Source organism: Leptonychotes weddellii, chromosome 2 (genome assembly GCF_054177405.1).
Source record: "Leptonychotes weddellii isolate Sample4059 chromosome 2, ASM5417740v2, whole genome shotgun sequence".
Taxonomy (NCBI): Eukaryota; Metazoa; Chordata; class Mammalia; order Carnivora; family Phocidae; genus Leptonychotes; species Leptonychotes weddellii.
In genome coordinates this window covers 52,476,807-52,501,346 of record NC_138370.1, presented here as the reverse complement: position 1 = coordinate 52,501,346, position 24,540 = coordinate 52,476,807, and the positions used below count along the sequence as shown (strand labels likewise).

General features: G+C 34.3%; 1 protein-coding gene across 6 annotated transcripts in view; it reads left to right on the top strand.

Annotated features, from left to right (window-relative positions):
* The window catches only part of TLL1 (tolloid like 1), a 205,176-nt gene that overhangs the window by 162,074 nt on the left and 18,562 nt on the right, over positions 1-24,540 (top strand). For all 6 annotated transcript variants that reach the window (XM_081811123.1, XM_081811127.1, XM_081811140.1 and 3 more), the window contains 4 exons: positions 1,449-1,609; positions 4,965-5,145; positions 14,615-14,740; positions 17,331-17,458. In XM_081811123.1, the coding sequence (XP_081667249.1) occupies positions 1,449-1,609; positions 4,965-5,145; positions 14,615-14,740; positions 17,331-17,458 (596 nt within the window). The remainder of the gene's footprint in view (positions 1-1,448; positions 1,610-4,964; positions 5,146-14,614; positions 14,741-17,330; positions 17,459-24,540) is intronic.

Sequence of the window (24,540 nt, the reverse complement as noted above, 5' to 3'; positions counted from 1 at the left end):
AAAGCTGCTTCTTTTTTTCCCTCTCAATTCCCCTGCTCCACTCTATTTCAGGCCCCATACTTAAGTTACAAAATAAATGGACTGATCTTCCTTCCTCTGTTTTATTCCTCCTTTACTCATAACTCTCTCGACATTATCTGCCAAAATCATCTTCATAGGACTTGTAGCAGTTTAACATTACTTATAGTTACGTATTTATTAAGTTTACTTTTGGTGGTTCCCACAAAAATGTAAATGTAAGCTCCCTGAAAATGAGCACCTTGTTCTCTACTGTATCTGTCATACAGGACATGACAGTGGCAAAGGTGACAGACTTATTTGCTTAATGACTAAATGCCATACCCTTAACTGACCTAAATAAAAAAGTCAGAGACTCTATGTTTCTTCTTAAAAGTTTAAACTTTTCTCTTTGGCAGAAGTCTCCATTATATCTATTAAACTACTAATCTGCTCTCTGTACTAGAATAAAGTAGCCACAGTTATGAAGGCAATGTAGTATCTTTATAACAGAGAACATTGTATACCAGACAATAATAAAGTAGCATGGTGATTAGCTCTGTGCAGTGCCTAAAAATAGTTATTTTACTTTATAATAATTCACCAAAAAGGGGTAAATGTGAAAACACAGGTCGTTTTTACAATACATTTATAAATACAGTAATGTACATACATATATAGATACACACACACACACACATACACGCACATATATATACACAAAGGCAATTAAAATTAAGAGACCAGTTACTTTAGGTAACTCTCGACTCTCTAGGAATTAATTACAAACCTTGTACAATATAGGTTCTCTTTCCTTAACTTGCTTTGGATACCCTTATTTTGCTAATTTCATTAACAATAAGGAAGAGAAGTAACATTTTAAATAGCACCCCTTTTAAATAGATCATTCAAAGGGGAAAGAAAACAGTTGTTAAGTGGAGTTTTCGAATAATAAAATGACCTATTTGCTCTAGTTTATTTTGCTTACTAGCTCAGGTAACTCCAAGAGTTGCTTATCTTGGGGAAAAAGAATTTGAAGAAATAAGCAGTTAATTTTGGTCTCACTACATTGGACTATATTGTGCTTTATGCTTACCTTTCTATGAATTCTCCTAACAACCATATGGTGTACATATTATTATACCCATTTAAAAGATAAGACAACTGACACCGGTTTTCTTTATATTGCTTCTCCAACTTTAAAGTGATCTGAAATGCTACACCCATAATTTGCTTGGGTCCAAAGCTACGAATTAACACCTTATGAATGGGATTAGATAATTAAAATAGTTGTACTAAAAACTAAGGAACAGTGACTTCAGCTTTCTAGATTTTGAAAAATTTGGAAGATGGTTGAAATTTAATGCTGAGATATTTGGTTATCAATGGAAAGGTGCTAAGAAGGGGATGACTCTGTTAGGGGAAAACCTTGTCACTTTCTTTCCTTCTAGCGGCTTGTGGCGGACTTCTTACCAAGCTTAATGGCACCATAACCACCCCAGGCTGGCCCAAGGAGTATCCTCCTAATAAAAACTGCGTGTGGCAGGTGGTTGCACCAACCCAATACAGAATTTCTATGAAGTTTGAGTTTTTTGAATTGGAGGGCAATGAAGTAAGTGAATAATAAATACAATTTTTTTCTATTGTGTTTTGGGAACCTCTGAAGACAAACTGGTAAACGGAAGGAAGGGAGGAAGGAAGCATGGAAGGAAGGAAGGAAGGGAGGGAGGGAGGAAGGAAGGAAGGAAGAATGGATTGATTTCAGTAGCACAATCATATAGATGTTACACTCTTTCTTTGCTGTACTGTTCATTTCTACAACTGCTTGTAATTCCTGTTGGCATTGGATGATATTTTAGACTATTTCTGGGAGATTGAAAATTACCCAGAAGGAGTTTTACTTAGTGTATTAATATACAGCAATTTCTTGATTTATGAAAGAACTATGAAAAAATTAGGGTTAGCTTCATGTCACAGAGACTTTTCTAAAAAAAATCAATTAGTCAGTCAAAATTCCAAATCCACTGGTTGAGTCATAACAAAAATAGCCACTTAGGAGAACCTGGTATATTTTTAATCTGAACAAAGATGCATTTAATTGACACTATCTTTCCTTTATAAAATATAACTTATTATAATGAAGGTCCAGTTTTCTGCCAGGTGACCACATTTAAACAAGTGAAGTCATTTATTTGAGAATTCCTATGAGCTAGTGCACACACAAAATTCAAATGGAATGTCAAGCCTAGAAATGAGAACTTTCAGAACTGTGTCCTTCGTATGATTGGTCAACATTGGCTTAATTTCAGTTTTGTTTGAGCTTTCCTACTTTCTTTTCTTTTCTTATTCTAATTTCTGTATCCTTTCTTCCAATGACTTCTGTGCTTATTTTAAAATGCACATGATTTAAAACTTCTAAGTATGAGAAAATGAACTAAAAAATTATTTTGTCTCTGATATGTATCTGTTGAACACTTGTAAAAAAGTGAAAAAACAGAAATATATCTATGCTCCTGAGCAATAATTGTTGGTAATATTTGTGAATTTTATACCATTATGTTGTGTCTGTATATGTATCTTTGCTTATTCCCCCCCCTACTTTTCTTTACCTCTTTTTAATGACTTTTTTTTTTCTCTTAATTCTGCCTATCATAGTCAAGGCACTTATGTGCATTTTTTTTTAGTGCTACTAATGGCTTTGAGGTAAAAAGAAATTGCTGACTTTTGTGTTTCCTTAAAGGACATTAAAGTCTAAAATGTGACCAACTTATATATTTCAGAGAATTATACAATTTCAGAGCTCAGTGGACCTTTTGAGATTCTCCTTACATCATGTGTTAAGTTTTATGATGGCAAAAGCTGCAATTTATATTTCTTTTTTTTTTTTTAAAGATTATTTATTTATTTATTTGAGAGAGAGAATGAGAGAGAGAGAGAGAGAGAGCACATGAGAGTGGGGAGGGTCGGAGGGAGAAGCAGACTCCCCGCCGAGCAGGGAGCCCGATGCGGGACTCGATCCCGGGACTCCAGGATCATGACCTGAGCCGAAGGCAGTCGCCTAACCAACTGAGCCACCCAGGCGCCCCTGCAATTTATATTTCTAACATACTTTGCCCACATGAAACACCATTATCCTTTAATAATTACCTGAAATTTAGAGAAATATTGAAATGAAGAAAATATTTTTATAGCATTTTTAGAAAAGTTTTCATAGGAGCAAACTTTTTTGAATATGGTAATCTCCCTACCAGTTCTGTGATTTGACATGAACTTGGTGTTGAATGACTTCTACTCTCTCCATTTTCCCTAAAGCAATCAGCTGTAACTGATATAACATTGATTCATTAGCTGATAGATGTTACTAGGAAGGCTGGAAGTTTATATTCAGGAGGAAGAAGGGTCGATGGTTTTAAATAAATGGGTCATTGTATTTTGAAAGCATTTTCCCATGGTGGTGGTCTTTTTTCCTGGGAGGATCCTTGACAAACTCTCTAACATATCCCAAGTTTCTTAAACTTAGAATGATGTGAAAGGCTGTTACAAAATTCTGTGTATTTTTGTGGTTTGATGTCTTAGTTACTTAAAATAAAGGCATGAGCAAAAACTTGACTTATAGATTACTGGGTTAAGTTAAAACTTCCTTGTTTTTGTTATTATATTGATATTCAAAAAGAAAGATGACGTCAAACAACGTTAACCTCGGTAACATTCTCCTACCCTATGTCAGAGCTCTCTCTAAATAGATGTTGCAGCTGTAACAAAGTGGATTGAAGACCTTTTAAAAATTTTTCCTAGCAACATTTTGCTTATTTATCACCTAATTAATATCACAAGAACCAGTAATTTGGGTTGACATATTGCAAAGTACAGCTCATGCCCCAGGGTTCAATCATATGCATTGTTAAACCTTGCTAATTACACATTTATGTAATAAGGTCATTCATGCAAGATGTATTCTTTAGAATGTACCTTTTTGGAACTTTAGAAAAGTGTGTTATGGAAACATCTGTTAGAGGCCGTAAAATTGCTGAAGAATACCTGGCATTCACTTAGCTTCTTCCATTTTGGCGTTGTTAGTGCATTACATTTAAATCAGAATGAGTCTACTTCATTGTAGTGTAAATTCCCCTCTCCATTCCACCACATAGAGTTTTTATTTGTTTGCAATCCTGCAGCATAGCTCCAGAGTAGTTTTATAGCGCCTGGCAGCTCCAAGAAATTAAGAAATATCTATTTGTTTGGTAAATTTGAAAGGCCAAGTATCCTTTTTACTGTATCCTCCAGTGTCTTTCTCCTTTGAAATTTCCTAAGGGTGCTCTTCTGTTTAGAACATAGTATTTCTGGGAGGCAGCACCAGACCAAGCCAAACTCCATGCTATTTTCACTGAACTGCCACATACGATAAGTATAATTTTGGACAAGTTATTTAGAAATTTCTGAACCTCAGTTTTCTCATCTTTACCATAGAAAAGAACGTTTCCATTGTTAATGGTTGTTTCATAGACTAAATGTATCAATTTCATGTCATTATGGTCAGCATTAAATAAGACAGTACATGACAAGTTCTTTCACAGGTCCTAGTGAAAATTTAAACATTAGTTTTTTTTTTGAAGTCAGCAAATACTGTTCTTCTTGTAAACATCAGCATCATCATCTCGACAAATATGCATCTCAGTTCTCCTAAACTCTATTTTTTGGAAAAGATATATGCTGTAAATACATGTAAACAAGCACGCATTGGTATATACATCTCTTGGAGATATTCAGAGCAAAATTCTCTAATCTATTTTTCATGCCATATGCCTCATATTTGGACTCTTTCCCTGATTTTTTTTTCTTTACCTATTAATTCCGGTTTGACTACCAGAGGAGTAAAGAGGGAAAAAACAGGATAAACTTTTCAAAAATAAATGTCAATCATCTGATACTTTAAAATCTGGTGGCTCTCATAACCATGTCTTTTCTAGGTTTGCAAATACGATTATGTGGAGATTTGGAGTGGTCTTTCCTCTGAGTCTAAGTTGCACGGCAAATTTTGTGGCGCCGAAGTGCCTGACGTGATCACATCTCAGTTCAACAATATGAGAATTGAATTCAGATCTGACAATACTGTATCCAAGAAGGGCTTCAAGGCACATTTCTTCTCAGGTATCAGTATTCACATGCTGCATGTGCGTATCGTGGACTTTGATGGTGGATTGGCTTTCATTGTTATCTACTCTTCATAGTTTTCTGTAAATATAACTTGGAGGGACATAGAATGCATGCACATTTATCCTAGGTCTAACAATACTTTTACTTATAATTAGAATATTAATAATTGGGCACCTGATGAAATATAACTCTCAAACACTTAATAAAATCAAATATTATAAAAGCTAGTACAAATAACACAAAATTATTACAATAATATTTTCATACAGTGACTTATAAGTGTATTGGGGTAATGATACCAGACTTCCAAAAAGTGGCAGGCTGTTTCAAAATGATTTATCTTTTTTTTTGGAATACCTGATCTGATTTTAGCAACGTATTTTTTTATTCTTATTATCTAGCAAATATTTCTTATTCCTCTTATGATTATATTTTCATTTATTGATAAGCCGATACTAAAATCATACTTTGCCTCATCACTATAGAAAGGATTATAGTATGAAACCTACGTATATGGAAATTACAATTCTACTAAAAGTAATAGATTATCAGGTACATTAAGCAGTTGACACTTCTGTTTGGAATTTAATATTTAGTTTAACCAACTCATAGTAAAATTTCTCTTGGCTAGAGCTGAAATTTGATAAAATGTCCCGCAAATTTAAAGAAATATTTGAAAACACCAGTGCAATTCTTTTATTTTCCCAATTTTGGAATCATACCTTACTTATAAAGATATTATTCTGAAACTTCAAAACCAGACAAAATTACAATAAACCTTAGTATAGCAATCTGCCTTTCAGACTGGCAGGCAATTTAAAGCAACTGAATTCCAATTATATTTTAATATTAGGTAATTTGGATTGAGTTAATTCAAAGTCCATTTATTCCAATCCCCACGTGTTTAAAATTAATGAGATTTACAGTGCCTAGGGTTTGTTTGGGGTTTTCAATGTAATTGAAGTTAATGGTTCACAAGCTCCATTGAGGTCCAAGTCATACACAGAAGGACATTCAAAATACAAGGGATTTTGGCTCTCTTATTCTCCTTGCTTTCCTTCCCCCAGGTTTAATTGCCTTTTAAAAATTCTTCTCAGGCATTAATTTAAGACTTACATTATTCAAAGTAGCATTTTAATATCTTATTTTGATGAAAGCAAGACATTCTTAGACTTCACTATTTTATAAATATCATATGTTGTACAAATTTTAGGTGACTTAGTGGTTAGAGATAAAGGTTTTTATTTTAGAACCACCTAAATATTTATTTTAAAAATTGAAATTATAAAGCGAATAAATCTTATCATAATATTAATAATATTATCAATCCTTTTTACTTTATCATAGTCATACATTTTATTTAATATTTACTTTTTCAAAAGATACATGCTACATACATAGTGGCAAAGTATGATTAAATTTAAAGCTACCCAGAATATTTAAAATTCACTATCTGATATTATTGGTTAGGAAAAACTTTCCAAATTGTAAAGATAGATTTGTGTCTTTAGAATGATACTATTGAAATATAAAGCATGCTACTTAAATTCTTACAATATAGATATGAAGGCACATAAAGAAGATGCTGTTCTCCAGCACATCCAAGTACATAGTCTATAATAATTCTCATTATTATATTCACTTGACAGATGAAGCAGCTGAGGAGTTAAGTAAACTGCTTAGTGTCATAAAGAATTTAAACCCCCAGTTTGTCTTGGTTTATCTAAGAACTGATCATGCCCTTTGCAAATAGCATGTTAAGTGTTACACTGAATGTATTTGTGACCTGAAAAACAACAGATATACTTTTCACTTCTTTATTAGATTAATATTTTTGTTTTTGTTTTTTTTTAATATTTTATTTATTTATTTGACAGGGAGAGACAGCAAGAGAGGGAACACAAGCAGGGGGAGCTGGAGAGGGAGAAGCAGGCTCCTTGCTGAGCAGGGAACCCAATGTGGGGCTCGATCCCAGGACCCTGGGATCATGACCTGAGCCGAAGGCAGAGGCTTAACCGACTGAGTCACCCAGGCACCCCTAGATTAATATTTTATAAAGTCCAAGATAATTAGCATTAAGTGTAAACTTCAAGGGGTTTCTTTTTGATGCATTGAAAAATATCAGCAGTTTGTCAGATTCATATTTAAAATACTGTGGTTCTGGATGAGTATTAAATTTATTTTACATTTAATTTCCTAGGAGTTCCTGTTAGTGGGGAAGATGTTTGCTCAGGAAAGGGAAGACAAAAACATTATAATAAAGAGCTGGTGTGGTACTGTCAAGAGATGACAACAAATTCAGACTTAGTTTACCCGATGTCCTTATGATCATCATACAAAATTATAATTACAAAAGATTACCTATTTTAATAGATAGGCTCTATTCACATTGAAAATGTTATCTTAGAGATCTAATAATGCTTTAAGGGTAATAATATATAATTATGTGTTCAAAGTCAAATAATTCATTATATTTATTAGAAAGTAGACATGTAAACCATGGGGATATTGTATTTCGCAAACAAAATTAAAGGATTTTTTTGTTTGTTAAAATTTACTCTTGGGGGATTTCACAAAATACATCATTGGGTTTATTGTGACAAACTCTTTAGAAAGAAATTTAGCACAGGAATTAAGAGTCATTCCAATGACTATTCTAGTTTCTTCAGAAATCTTATTCTTGAGACACATTTATAAAGAAATGTTTCAAAAGCTGGAAGAAGGATTTCAATATACTATTATAGTGATAGAAATTTGAAACAACCTAATGGTATGACAGGGGGAAAATGGTAAATAAATTAGAACAAGTACACTTTGTGGACTTTTCTACACCATAAAGATGGTTTAATGATTCTGTGATGTAAAAAGTTGTATATGATAAAATATTAATGGAAGTCTAGGTATGGAACTATCTGCACACTGTGCATACAGCTAAGCATGTGGTGGGAACAAACCTGAAAGTTGCTATATAAAAATACCAAGAATGTGTGCTAAGGTAGGAAGATGGTACTTTATAGTTTTTCTCCAACTTCTCTCAGTTTTCAATTTAAATACAAAAATAACTTTAATTCATTAGTTAATTTTTGAGAGTGTGTGAGTGGGTGTGTGTGGGTAGAAGGAAAAGGGAGAGAGAGAATCTTAAGCAGGTTCCACACTCAGCACAGAGCCTGACACAGGGCTCCATCTCAAGACCCTGAGATCAGGACCTGAGCCGAAATCAAGAGTCAGACTCTTAACCGACTGAGCCACCCAGGTGCCTCTAAAATAACTTTAGAAGAAAAACACATATCATATTTCTGTTACCCCAAATATTTCTAGATTTGTAAACATTACCTAATAGACTTTGATCTTTGAGAGTGAAGAAACTTTTAAAGTTATCTCTTTTATTAATTAGTTAATAAATATTAATAGAGGTTAATAATCTTAACTCAAGTATTTTGTGTTAAGTTTAATAATTTTAACTTCATAGTTATTTAATAAGATTATCTTATTATAGACAGTTGAATAAATGTGTTACTGTAGTGTGTATGTTAATCAAGCGATACCTTATGAAGACTGAGTCTTAAATGCTTCTGTTTGTAATCTGTGTTCTAAAGATTGCAGAAGTGGTTGTGAATTTATGAAAACATGATAAGGAATATAACATGTTCAGCTTTTTTTTCCACAGTCTTGTGCCAGGAACAATTACCAAGGATTTAATAAAAAGAAGAAATAACATTTGATAATAGGTGATTCCATATTATTTGGAAAGGAAAGTTATTAAAAAATAATTCTAACCTTCTTGCAGCTCAGTGATACATCAAGAAAAAAGACACATGAAAATATATTTAGATTTTTGGGGGGCTCCTGGGTGGCTCATTTGGTTAAGCGACCGCCTTCGGCTCAGGTCATGATCTTAGAGTTCTGGGATGGAGTCCCGCATCGCGCTCCCAGCTCAGCAGGGAGTCTGCTTCTCCCTCTGACCCTCCCCCCCCATGTGCTTTCCCTCTCTCTCTCATTCTCTCTCTCTCAAAATAAATAAATAAAATCTTTTTAAAAAAGAAAACATATTTAGATTTTAATGTGTACCATGAAATAAAACATTTATAGCATCATTTCCAAATATAAATATTTAATAAAATAATCAAATATAGATTCTAGTTATTTTTGTACATAGCTTTTCATTTTAAATAAGCACTTTATAGACCTAAGAAATGGGATCAGAAGAATGACTTTTGGCTGTCGAATTCTGTCACTTCTGTATTTATAAAAAAATAAGAACCATCACAATAAATTCTGATTTAAAATCTTAACAATAACATAATAAAATCTCTCATTAGACATGGAAAATGCTATAGCTTGAACATTTAGAAGTTATTGTATTATACAACAGGAAGTCCACAAGGCCCACTACAAAAATCAAAGTGTCATATACGGTACTGATTTTAGGATATATTTAAAAAACAATATAATGAAGTAATATGAAAGCAAATAAGGAAATTAGGATAATCAAAGTAAAGCTATTTGGACATGATATAAAACTGTGTATCTGTTCAGTTTTTTAGCTACACTGGAAACAGCATAAGCATTTTCTAGAAGATAGTCTGGTCCAACAATATATTACTGTTACGTTTTTGAACTGAATGAGGTTTGTTTTTCTGTTAACACTAATCACTTACTTTACATAATAGTAAAACCAAACAATTTTGTATGATTGTGGATTTGAACACAAGTATGCAAATCTGCACAGGTACATGTGATACAGCTTATTTATTTTAAGTGGTTAAGCAAGGTTAACGGTATTCTACTCAGAACAAAGTATTTTTATTTAAATGGGCCAAAATTAAAGGAAATATTAGTAGGATTTTATGCATGTAAAAAATGGCAATATTTGTCAAACTTGTTTTTTTAAAAATTTAATTCTAGCATTCATTATTTGAAAAAAATGTAACACATGACTTCAGCAATGAGAGTTGAACATTCTGTCTTCCTTAAACAACCATGGATTGGTAAGAATTAAATTAGAGTGAATATTAGAGAATTTGGAGAATAAACCTCATTTAAGAGCAGTGTCTCTCACAGATCTGGTACTGGAGGACCTGGTGAGTTGCTCAGTGGTAAAAATGGAATAAAACCCACCTTTCCTGACTCCCAGTTTATTTCTGTCTGTAACAAATACAGGAGTCAGATTAAATGATCTGTGTGATTTTTCTACCTCAAATTCACATGATTTCAGCAGACATGCTCTTCATCTGACCCGCCTTTTGTTGTGTGCAGTTACTTCCTTACATCATTCCTACTGTACACCATCTCTCTAATGGAATGCTTGTAGATACTGTTAGAAGAAATCCAGCCCCATATCATTCTAAGAAAACTGTAAATGTTAATGTGATTAATTTCAAATAATTAAACAAAACTTTCTTATGATTTTGACAAGTTTTCATTATTAATGGTTTTGAAATATTTCCACATTTTGGAAAGAGCAAATTGTCTTTGTTGTAGCTCTTGGAGGAGTTTATTAGTGCTGGGTTTTTTTCCTCAAGTTTTTATTTAAATTCCAGTTAGTTAACATACAGTGTAACATTAGTTTATTAGTGCTGTTTTGAAGATGATTATTTATTGTTAGGTTTGTGTTCAAACTTGCATGTGCCACGTATTTGCTCACACGCGCATGGGAGTGTGTGTGTGTGTGTTCATGCAGGAGTGTGAGTGGGTCTGTTTATTTTATCTTTTGCCATTTCTTGTGAGTATATCTGTCATATATGTTTCTTTTCTGGTGCATGGACCCTTTACTTTCTTTTTCCTACAGATAAAGAAGCTTTCTGCAAAGAAAAAATTTTTATTTTTGAATCTTGCAAGAATTTGATACAGGTTGCCACTTCAGTTCCATCCAGTATGTATTATGCATAGACTGATGGCTTCTGATAGTCTCAGAGATACTCTGCAGGCCTCTGATGGGAAAATGCCACCTCCTTCTTTCCTAATAATGGATCTTTCCTTTATTGAACATGAAGCAATGGAAAGCAGATATGTCCATTCCAAAGAAGGAGGCTAATTTCCATCTGCAGAAAATAAATGTTTTATTTCTACTCAGCAAAACATTTGTTTCTCTCACTAATAAAAACTATTCTTAAACTTTTGTGCCTACAGTATGAAAATACTGGAAAATTTCAAATGAGTTATTGATAGAATTCTCAAATATTAAATTTATTATGCAGACATTCTAAGGAATAGTTAAAACTGCATCATCCACTGTTCTCTCTTTTGGATTTTCATTGTTCAAAATATCTGTAGTTTGCATGTCCTAAGAGGAAAAAGGGAAAGAAAATGAAAACATAAACATGTTTGCTAATAGCTTTTTTCTCTAGTTTGATGACTTTCATTCATAAGAAGTCCAGAATATGCTTGTGGACTTTGTCTTTTGTGATGTTGCTATTTCTCATCAATAGATCATCAGAAATCAATTCACTTTAAATAGAATAGTTTATTTACTTCTATTAAAACAAGTATCTAAAAAAATAAAATAAATATTTTTAAAATAACTACACTGTATTCACTGCTCCCTAGGTGACTTAAAATATTAATTGAAATAAATAGCTTTGTTTGTCTGCATGATGTAAATTGTGTGCATAATTTTAAGTATTCCAATATTTACTGAAATTTTCTCTTCTCATATGATTATTTGACACGTGGAGGCACAGTTTTATATGTTACTTTGCTGGGCATGATAACTTTCCTCTGTTGCTTTTAGTTGCTGTTTGCCTTAGTCCAGTTTTGAATTTTAGATAAACCCTAGATTAATATGTGTATAGAATATACATATTCTAGTAGTGTATTGTGATTATTCTTAATTTTCATGTGACATTGATTATATTAGGCACTGTCAGATGTGGAGATGAAGGCAGGAAACACCAGTCAAAGGGGAAAATAGTACTATGGATACTTGGACAATCATTATTTTTCTCCCCCCTTCTTTTTCCTCTAAAGATTATCTTAAAATTATCAATTATTTTTCCCAAACAACATAAATATGAATTATTAGCTACAAAAAAACTACTATGTAATGTAATCAATTTCACTTTCAACTTTATTTCTCTTTAGTTACCATTACCACAGCTATTGTGGTAATATTATGTTCTAATATTATTCTATCATAATACATTCTGCCAAATCTAAAGAAAATAATTCTTCCTAGAAATATAATCTAGTGGCTTGAGAGTGCCACTAGAATGAAGTTTAAATGTTAGAAATATTTTATGCACTGGAATTGCCTTGATTATAAAATAACTATGGACTTAAAAATGCATGAATAATAACTTGTGTTCATGTTTGTATTTTAACATTTTTATATTGCTCATGAATGGCAATCCAAACAGGTCCAGAAACAGGTCCAGATAAAAGGATGATTTCCGGCAGTCCCTGCCACCATTGGTTCACTGAGCACTTAATCTGTCTACCAGTCAATTGCAAATGTGAACTCATTTTCTATAAACTAAATGGCTTATAGTTGTTAGATTTCCAGTGAATTCTCAAAAGTCTGGTTGACCTATAGTACAACTAAAGTTCAGTCTCTCAGGTGTTATTTTAAGATCATCAAACATTCATTATATAAACATTTTCATAGGAAATATGTAACTATTTCAGTGTAAGTAATTCTGGCACCAGAAATTTTAAATTGGTTATTTCCATTTAACAAAGAAAGTCTATTTCTACATCCGCTCACGAGGATATATTTTTTTCCGAAGCATCTCAACTAAAGTGTCTCTGGAAAGGTACATTAATAAATTTAGTTAATTAATAAATTAATAAATATAAATCATTTACTGCTTGACTGTCTGAATTGGAAAATACAAGTGGCTGACTCCATCAGGGTAAGAAGTTATGACCTACCATCCACCCGTTTTGCATAAGTCATCCATAACTCATAAACTGTAGTTTTCACTGTTGACACAATTAAGGGAACAGGGCTTTGAAATGATTATAAATCACTCTAAAATTAATTTTACAAGGCTAATTCTGTATTCTGATTTCTTATACATGTTGAGAATGGTTTCTTTATTTCTTATACTTTTAGAGAACGGTTTTCTTTATTCTACTTTTATTGTGCTTAAGCTACATAGTAAATAATAAAAGTGTAATGGAGGTGTTAAAGATAGAGAACACATAAATCACAGATGTATCGATTCTGATATATCCTTTTGAACTTTGGGACTGCCTGTATGCATTTGGAGTATTCTGATATTGCCAATACACGAATATATCCCAGAAGCATGTGTGTGCTATGTCGTGTAATCAATCTCCAAAAATGGGAAAACAGATGCATCCTTAAAAATTACCATCAGATTCTTCTATAAAAATGCTTTTCCCAAACCCATTTCCATAGAGTGAATATTGATTTGATAAAAAGGCAAAAATAGCTTTAGCTATCTGTGTGCCACTGTGAGCTCACAAATTGTCACTTGAAAAATAAGTTGACAGTATAAATTTTTGAATTCAGCCAACCTCTGATAATGACTGTCATGTGTCCTTTTTGTTCTCTATGCTGTGGGAGTGATGAAAGTCTGAGTGATGTGTCATCATCTATGTGTGTCAGGAGCAATCTGCCAGTTTTGACTTTAATGGACAAGCCAGCCATGGAATGACAGCTGAGTGACATAGTATGGTGGCTGATGCCTCTCACTGGATTCACTGCCTGCTAATCTCGTTTGGCTTTTTTCCCTGTAGTGAAGTTTTTGGCTATTTCTTAAAGCTCATATTTCCTATTCTAACCTTTACTTCTAGCACACTAAAAGCCTTTTCAGGGAATTACTTATTAATAAACTGGTCTGCTGGAGTAGATTTGTTTCAAATATATAAATTAAGTTACTTCTTTAGGATAATCTAATGATGCCTTTTTCTGTCTTGAATGGTGATGAAGTGTTCAGATTCATTAATGCTAACCATAACAGCAAAGTTAACAACAACAAAAAAATCAACTGCAGTAGTCATACTGAGTGATTTTTTTTTAAAAGTTATTATACACAAATTTTGGAACCTTGTTTAGCCTCTGTCTCTACACCATGGCTAATATATTGAAGGATTTCCCTCTACTTTGCAGTTCTGCATTTATTCAAACTACCCACAATTTTAAATTTATTTTTAAAAATTGGCAATAAATGTCTAGGATTAGTTGGAAAAAGATTCATTCATTTCCTCTCTCCTACTCAAAACTCCTACTCCAACATAGGAGTGAAAGAGGCTACAAGTTTTCTTCCTAGAGTCAACAGTCTTAGAAACTCAGTTCATGGTACAAGGCTCCAAGCTAAACAAGGAGTGGGTAAAACTAAGACACTATAAATTTGGGGGCTTTTGTTTTATGTTGGGAACAAAGAAAGCTGTGACTTAGTTTACCCTTTGCCAGTGTTAACCACAGCTGAAAGAGTTTCCTTTGATACCCTTTGTTTCTAAAGCTACTTACTAAACTGTGGGGTTATCTTTTTGCTAGACAAAGACGAATGCTCTAAGGATAATGGTGGGTGTCAACATGAATGTGTCAACACAATGGGAAGCTACATGTGTCAGTGCCGTAATGGATTTGTGCTGCATGAAAATAAACATGACTGCAAGGAAGGTATGAAAGAGTGTTCTTTTCTTGACAACATCTAGAATTGCATGTAGTTTCGGTAAAGCACTGCTTCCAAGTAGAGTTAATCATATCAATGAGTGATATCATTGTTGACTATTCAAATGTCAAAAAAAAAATATGTGCAGCGTTCAGAGATACAAGGCATACTATTGGAAACCTCATAATACCTAAAGGTTCTGCACTTCACACATGGGTGACATTAGAATAACTTTGTGTAACAGACATCGGAGTGGCTATGATGCCATCTGGCAGCCAGAAAAGCACCACATTATCCCCAGGTTCTTGTAGCACAGACCCTATGACAGTCTCCATATTTAAACTTGACTTCTGCTAAATGTTTTGCATTTGGTTTAATTTCCCTCCCCAGAATATCTCATATATATGCTACATGAGTGATGGCACTTTAAATACCAAGAGTATCAAACTCAAATGCCTACCAGAGGAAAGACATTTGAAAATGGTAGATACTGTGCCATTTAAAGTTCTAAGTGATGGGTTTGGCCAAAAAAAAAAAAAAAAAGGAGCATTCTAATAGCACAATAGTAGGCTATCAGGTTTTGACCCCAAGGCCTTATAATATTCTGATGTTATAAAAAACAGTTATCTTTATCTCCTTAGCCTATATGAGGTAGATGGGAACAAGAAATAGTTACTCAGTTCTTATTTCATCCTTTGAGGATCTGCTCCTGAATTTTCTACTTAAATTGGATTTATGCCCATTTTGAAAGAATTACTATAGCAGATTTTATAACTTTAGTTATTAGCACATGTAGATTGGTAGGTCCCTGGCTAGAATCACAGTTAGATAGCAGCTCTTTGTATGAACATTGGATTAGTACAGGATATCCTGAACTGACTCTTGTTCCATTCACATTCTTTCAAATATTGTTACATGTCAGTTTTTTTCTATTTTTTCATTGAGCCAATGATATTGCTCAGAATCATATGCAAGCAGAATTTTTTTCCCTGTTTTAAGTTTCTTATGTGAGGATAAACCCGTGAGGACTGATATTTGTAACTTAGTACAGTATTCTGTTAAATCAACAGGCTGGGGAATAGTCATGCAGTTATGGAAGATAATTCAGAGAAAAAAGAGAGAGCTTTTGTAGAGTATGCATATACCCTGTGGCTCACAAGTAACCAATATAAATTAGATACCTTAATTCTCTGTTTATTACAGTAAATATTTTCAAGAAAGGATTTCATAGGAAGCTTGCTTTTAGATAGAACGGTATTTAGGTATCCCTACTAAAGCTCATTTTTACTGCCAGTAAAAGGTTTAGGATTTTCTTTTACCTCTGCTGTCGTATGGACACCTTCTACAATTTAGTAGCGAGCCTCTTGGCTTTGTTTTATAGGCTATTTCCAGATCCTGGAGACTCCATATTTCATATGGCAAAGCAAGGACAGGAATAATGGAACTTAGAAAACTGTTAGGATCTAGATTCTAAGACGTGCTACATGATCCTACATTGTTTGAAAGGAGCTGATTTCTTCTCTTTTTTGTATTCCTATGCTAGGAGTCCAAATCTCCCTATGGAAAACTATCACAAGTAAGAGAAAGATCTAGTAGTAAGGAATGCAACAACAGCACATTTATGTTGGGCATCATACCCTTATTGCACAGCCCTGCAGTGTAACAGGTGTTTTGTCCATATAGTAAAGAATTGCCCCAAAGAGATTTCTTGGAAAGTATCAGAGAATTAGTTGTGTTTTAGAATGGGATACATAATACACAACAAATAATTCCCAGTCTAAACTAGGATGTGTAGGGGGCTGCTTCATCAGTTACAGAGAATGGACAGAGCCTGAAGATATTAAATATTTTTTTGACATTAAACATTTTTGAAGTGTGATATTTACAATGCAGAATAGTCTCCTTTAAGGTAAGGTAATTTTAATTGTGAAAAACCTAAAAGAAATCTCATATTAATTGAATGAAATAGTCTTCAAAATTAGTTTAGAAGCTATTTCCATGGCTAGTAGCTGTTCGTTTATTTTTCCCCTTAGTGCTGCATTGTACTTTGATAAAATTAGGGATTAATTTACTTTAACAGCTAAAATTATGGTTTAGGTATTCACATCTTTACTTTAAGGGTGAGAGAAAATGTAAATACATCATCCATAAAATGGCTTAATGATGTTAATTAGCTATAAATGATGTTTCTGCTAATGGAAAAATATGAATTGAAAATGGCATTGATTATCATTTGTGACATTGCATTAAGTATTTTGCACATGCCAAGTGTTAATATCCTCGATTGTCAATATATGTTGCTCTGTTAAAATCTGAGCTTTCAGATCCAGCAATTTAAACTAGTCCATTTTCTTTTAGGCATTTATCTAATTCATTGTAAACACTTAATTTCATGCGAGCAAAAAAACAAACATTGCCTGATTATGATCTACAACATGTTTGCCAAAGCAGATGACTATGATAACAGAGACCGGAGTGGTGATTAGTTAGTATTCAGGAAAATCTTTCAGCAGCATAGGCAGCAAATAGGCTACTTTCTTGCTAAACCAATCCCGGGCTAGATTTCCATACTAACTGATATTATTGTTACTGGCACAGCTGAGTGTGAACAGAAGATCCACAGTCCAAGTGGCTTCATCACCAGCCCCAACTGGCCAGACAAGTACCCAAGCAGGAAGGAATGCACATGGGAAATCAGTACCACTCCTGGCCACCGAATCAAATTAGTAAGTGAGCTCGTCCTTCTTTCTGTTAAACTGACTGCCCTTGTCTTTCATGGCCAGCACATGGAAATAAAGTGAATGTTTATTTAATTGAATTGAATTAGTGGGCAGCTGGAAAAGATTTTCTTTCTTATGCTTACCTACTTACACTAAACAAATCCCTGATTTCCTAGATCAAGATGACAGTAAGGGCAGCCGTGCAGTTCTCATACAGTGTACTTATCCCAGATGCTTTAAAGGCATTATCAAAGTTGCTGCAAAACAATAGGCTCTCCTTCCTAACATGTTATTGGTCATAATGTTTCCAAGTGGGGAAAATAAAGGAAGGAACAAAAAAATCATCCGAAATTCAGCAAGAAAGAAATAAAATAACTATTCATATAAAGAGAGCACAGTACTGGTTGTGTCAATTCTATATACCTAAATATATCTGCATGTATTTTTTATAAAACAATGTTGTCTTGTAACGACAAGTCATTTTTGCATAACATAGTTGCCTTCCTTAGACGGATACTGGTATCTTTAGACTTCCCCTAAATTCACATATGAATGTAATGTTTGTCCTTCCTCCTGTGTTCTTTGTCTTGCGTTCTGTCCTGATCATATGGTAATATATATTAAGTTTCATTATAGCCTACAGAGTACTTGAAGAGTATAATGTAAGGAAATAATCATAAGAATATAGAAATTTTAACAATTTCCCATAACATGCTGTTGTCAAAAGCAGGAGGGAATGCCAACCAGCAAGGCTCAGGATAGTCTAGTGGCACCATAATAAAGGACAAGACATTGTCTAGAGAAAGAGGCTACCAGTCTACATATGGTAGCTTACTGGACCAGTCCAGCCGTAAGGTTAATTTTAAAACTTTGTTTTTAAACTTTCTTTTCAGTGAATTTGATGGGGCGGGGGAGAAGCATTACTTATATGTGGCATTATAATAATAAAATTAGAGAATGTCACCAAGATGTTCACAGCCATCTTACAGAGTTTCTTGCAATCACTGTATTTGTAAAATATCAGTAAATGACTTTCCAAACAGAGACATCAATTTATTTCAGCCACTCTTCGGAAGGATGCTAGGTGGTAAGATGACAGTATTGTGGGAACAGGATTATTTGCCAGTCCTGTCCAAGGTCCTGATTGAGAGGACCATTCTGAAGCTTATGGGCTGCATTTTTTTCAGCAGTGCAGTTAGCTAAAGAAATTGGAAAAATAGATTTTCTGAAGACACTGTGTTTTGTAGATCCACATTTTGTCTGCATTACATATCTTCTGTCTGAAGACAGATTCCTTCTATATTTTGTGTAGGGTATGTCTGTGCAGTACCACTATTTAAGGATATTTTCATTGGGTATAAAATTCTAGGATGACAATTTTATTTTCTCATCTATACTTTAAACACTGACTCCATTATTTTTTGGCTTTCATGGTTTCTCATAAGCCTGTTATAAATCTTATATTTATTCTTTTTTTTCCTATTGGTATCTTCAACTTTTTTTTTATCAGAAGTTTGAATATAATGTATCTATGTGTGTGTGTTTAGAAATTTTGTGGGATTTATTCTTCTCAAAATTCTCTGAATTTCTTGCATCCATATTATGATGTTTGTTAGAAATTTCTGAAAATTCTCTGCCATTATTTCTCCACAAAATTCTTTTTTACTATTGTCTCTCCTTTCCTTCTGAGATTCAAATTACACATATGCTAGATTGTTTTATATTATACCATAACTCTTGGATGCTCTGTTAATTTTTTGTCACTCTTCTTGAGTCTAAGTTTGCATAAATTTCTGTGGACCTATCTTCAAGTTCAGTGATTGTTTCTTTGGCTGTCTTGAGTCTCCTTGATGAACTTATTAACACATTCTTTATTCCTCTTACCATGTTTTTTATTTCTAGCATGTTCATTTGATTCATTATTATAACTTTCATGTTCATTAATTTGCTTAGGTTGTCACAACAAAATACCATAGACTGAGTGGCTAAAACAAAAACAAAATATTTTATTACAGTTTTGGAGGCTAGAAGTTCAAGATCAACGTGCTGTCTGGTAATGCCTCATCTCCTGGCTTGTAGATGGCTACTTTGTTGTTATATACTCACATGGCCTCTCCTCCCTGTGTGCACAGACAGAGTAAGCTCTGGTGTCTTCTGTCTATTTCTTAAGTGGATTATTTGGTTTTCAGGTGGTTGAATTAAATAAGTTCTGTATAGATTTTGGATAGTTACCCTTTATCAGATATGCAATTTGCAAATATCTTCTCCCATTCTGTAAGCTACCTTATAGTTTTGTTGATTGTTTCCTTCACTGTGCAGAAACTTTTTATTTTGATGTAGTCCAATAGTTCATTTTCACTTTTGTTTTTCTTGCATCTGGAGACGTGTCTAGTGAGAAGTTGAGGTCAAAGAGGTTGCTGCTTGTGTTCTTCTCTAGGATTTTGATGGATTTCTGTCTCACACTTAGGTCTTTATCCATTTTGGATTTATTTTTGTGTACAGTATAAGAAAGTGGTCATTTACTAGTATGTGGAGCATAATAATCATATTTACCTTATTTAATTTATTTTTTTAAAGAGAAAGGACGTGAACAAGGGTGAGGGCAGAGGGAGAGAGAGAATCTCAAGTAGGCTCCACGCCCAGCACAGAGCCTGATGTGGTGCTTGATCTCATGACCCTGAGATCATGACCTGAACTGAAATCAAGAGTCAGACACTTAACTGACTGAGCTACTTGGGTGGTGCCCCAATCATAGTTACTTTAAATTCCATCTCATGGTTTAAACATAGGGGTTATGTCTGAGGCAGTTCTGTTTATTATTTTCTGTTTTAGTAGTGTGTTTTTTCGCTTTTCTTGCCTTTTTTGTGTGTCATGTGACTTTTTAAAAAAATACCTGACATTATGTGGATAACAGTAGAGATTTTATGTCTGGAAGTGGACACCTCTCTTCTGAGGCTATTAGCACATGTGTGTATGGAAGTTGATGTTGTTGAGGAAATATCTAGTTGGTAAAGCTGACTAAAACTTTGGGTTTTCTTGTTCCTATGATGACCTTCAGTGCACCATTGGCCTTGAATTCCTCTTTCTTAAATCGGAGGCTGGGATTTCAATGACATTTCACAATGTTTCTACTTTATCTTTAGCTCCCCTGTTCATCTCCACCATGAGTGATTTCCCTCTCCACACTTTATCCTCCCCAGTGGTAGACTGAAGTTTCTTCTTACTGGGTGCTTGTTGCTCTGGGCAAGGGCTTCACTGTTGTCTTAGTACAGCTTCTATCTTAGGCCCTGATGGTTTAGGTATCGGCGATGGTCTTTCTTGGTGGTCCTGTGTCTTTTCTCTGTGGCAACCAAACTCCATCTTATATCTCTGATTGGTCTTCCATGAGAGTTTCTTGTCCTTTCCATAGTGGTAGCAGGCTTCTACTGTTCTTGCTGTAGGAACCTGTGAACAGTGCTTCTCCAGAGGCAGATGTGGTTTATTGTGGGGTTTTGTTGTTGTTGTTGTTTTGCCCTTCGCCTGGCTACAGTGGGTCTGTATCTTTGCCCTGGTGGTGACAGGGTTTTCTTTTCCTCTTCCAGGAGCTTAAGGTTTGTTTTCTAGAGAAAGGTTACATCAGGGCTTCATATTTTTCTCATAACAGTAACCACTTCACTTCTCCAAGCCTGCAACACTGAGGAAGGCAGTTGGCCTTCTCCTGCTCTGCCCATGATTTTCCTCATGAGCAGGAGATTGGGGTCCAGGGAGAAAAGCCTGCAAGTGGGTTCTAACACCCCCCTGTGTCTTCAGCTCCCAGGGTCTCTGTTCTTTTACTCTAGTCCACACCTGACTTCTACCAGTTTATTAACAATTATAGCTGGATACTTCTTGCCTGGTTGTACGGCACCCAGCATCTCTTCCTTCCATGGTCTGTCACTGGTGAACAGGAGCATGTGTCTCATTTCTCCTTGGAGGGGGCTGAGATTCAGTGCATTTCACATTACTTGGTTAACTTGTGACTTCAGCTTTTCTTGTTGTTGGGGTAGAAACAACAATAGTTCCAGCTCTCTATATCCAAGAGGAAGTAGAACTCCTGATATACCTCAATTTAAAAAATGACAATATTTTATTCTTTCTTAGTTTTATATCTTTCAGCTTATTGAACTCCCCTTCTAACTCTAGGACAGTCTGTTCCTTCACAAATTGCAAGCTTTAATTTTCATGCAAATATTCCACTTGAAGGTCAGGACATTAAACATGTCTGTCAGCAGTGGTCATGCTTACGAGTATCCTAAGGAGGAAATTCGCAGAAAGAAAAAAAAAAAACTTTAAGCAAATATTGATCTTTAAGTATTTGATTTTGTCATCCTTGTGGAAGTCATTACAGTCTAAGCCCTAGGCTTTCTCAAATATTAGCATGCATCAAAATTACCTGGGAGCCTTGTTAAAACACATCACTTCACCCCAAAGTTTCTAAATTGAAACACAATACTGATTCCCACTTTATTATCCTGTTAATCATGTTCATATAAAACCTCTCAATACACTCTAATACACTCTAAGAGTTAGAATCACTGGAAAGTGTGTCATAAGATTAGCTACCAACTTCAAGTGATATTTTAGTTCTATATATTTTAATTCTTACCATTTCAATGTAGAAACATAAAATCTCTACTGTTATCCACATAATGTAGTCAATTTATGTCTACTATTATTGTTTCCCTGCTTATTATGTAACTGCTAACTAATCTTACCTACTTTAAAACTGAAATTGCTGTTTATAGCAGATATCAGCCAATGGACATTTGGCCAACCCTGTTTATAATTCCAATTCAAACCATTCAATCACCTTCCTAGGTAGTTAGACATTTATTGTATAGCAAATGTTACCAAAAAGATACATTGTTCAAGATATGTGCATTTTGCCTGGTTTCTTTAGGGTCCTTAATTTTCATGGAAGAACTTGAACCCAAACTGAATTTGGAAAATAGATTCCCAAAGGAAACTTGGAAAATTATTAAATCTTTTAATATCCTTAGGCCAAGAGCTGCTGATAGATACTTGGTTACAAGCTAGTGTCTTTATGAGCCAGGGCAAAGAGAGAAAGCAAAGAAAACATTTGATCTCTTTCTACACCATGAAGCTTTCTTTACAACTCACATATTGTTACCCCTCTTTATTTAGGCTCTATGGAAAAATAATGAAACATTTCTAAATATTTTACCTATTCATATCAAAAGCAAAGGAAAGGAAATTATCCTAAAGACAATTTCATGAGTTATAAAGAAAACCACCTTGCTTGTGAATTTTAAGGGGCTTACTGTTCTTTCTAACACAAATATTCTTTTACCTTGATATAGAGCTGTGTTGGGTGACATGTAATAGTGGTTTGTGGGTGAAACAAGCCTTTCACTATGTCTCGGATAACCATATTTTAGTTAATTTGGTTTACTTGTAAGACTACAAACATCACGGTTATTTAGATAATTTTGCAATTATGGAGGTAAAGGACTTAAAATAAAATTCAGTGCCCTTTGAGCGATATGAGCATTTTTGTGCATAGTATTTACTTACCATAAGTATATTCAGTTCACAATGTGATCATCCATATCTAGTGTCTATTATTGTACAATAATGTAAGGACTGAACTATAAGTAGTGGTCAGCTTATTATGGATTTACAGAAATTTAAGACTTTTGGCAGTATAATACAACTATTCTTTTTTATGCACTGTTTTAATTATCTATTGCTTCATAATAAACTAACCCAGAACCTCATGGCTTAAAACAAGCACCATTTTATTATATCCCGTGGTTTGGGGGAGAAAGAGGGTCATGATTTCAGTAGTGCTTTCCTGAAAATTCTGTTGCCCATGGCATTGGTTGAGGTCAGTGATATTCACCTGGGTATGGTCTGGTTTGGAGAGTCAAGGTGGCTTTAATTGTATATCTGTCATCTTGGTGGAGAGGGCTAGAAGGTAATCTCAGCTGGGACAACCAGAACACCTACACACCATCATTCTAACATGGTGGTCTCAGAAACTTCCTATGGTAGTACTGGGTCCCCAAAGAGTATTTCAGGAGGCCCAGGAAGATGCCACAGAAGCCCCTGAATGTTACCTCCTCACACCCTATTGGTTAAGGAAATTACAAAGGCTAGTCCAGATTCAAGGGGAAGAGAATTAGGCTTCATCTCTCAATGGGGAGAGTAGCAGAGAGTACGTAGCCATCTTTAATCCCACACATGCATTTAAATATGTAAGACTGAACACATTTTCTGACAGTAAATGTAACACCAATGAGTTACTGCTTACGCTCTCCTGACAGATTTGCTTTGGGTAAAGTCCAGAATGTGTAGCCAGAATATGATTAGGCTGGGGGCGCCTGGGTGGCTCAGTCGTTAAGCGTCTGCCTTTGGCTCAGGTCATGATCCCAGGGTCCTGGGATCGAGACCCGCATCGGGCTCCCTGCTCAGCGGGGAGCCTGCTTCTCCCTCTCTCGCTCCCCCTGCTTGTGTTCCCTGTCTCACTGTATCTCTCTCTGTCAAATAAATAAATAAAATCTTTAAAAAAAAAAAAGAATATAATTAGGCTGTAGTATACCACCTGATATACAAGCAGGAAATCTTATTTAAAGGTGATTTTTAAAAAAAGGACATAGTAAATACTGTCCAGTAATATGAAACAACAATTTGAATATAATAACAGTTTAAATTATGTTTATACTACATAATAAACATTAATTTTGTCCCTAGATCATGAATTTACTATTATAAAGCTAAATATAAAAATTAAGTAGAATTGTATTTATGAATTATTATATTGGTTCTTGAAGATTTTTTGTGTATTCTTTCATACACTTTTGTGACCCATATTCTGATCTTTATAAGACCTTGGAATACTATCTTCATATAAATGTAATAAGCTAGAGAGCTGGGATCAAGAGATCCTGGGAGAGTCCTTTAAAAGGGGCCTAGTCTAAGACAGGCACTCTCTCATATGTAATTCCACAAATAAAAATATAAATGTTCTCAAGTTTTCCATTTCTTAGAGTGTTTTCCGAATAATAAAATGCACCTTGACTGGGTACATCTCCTACCTCACAAAATTG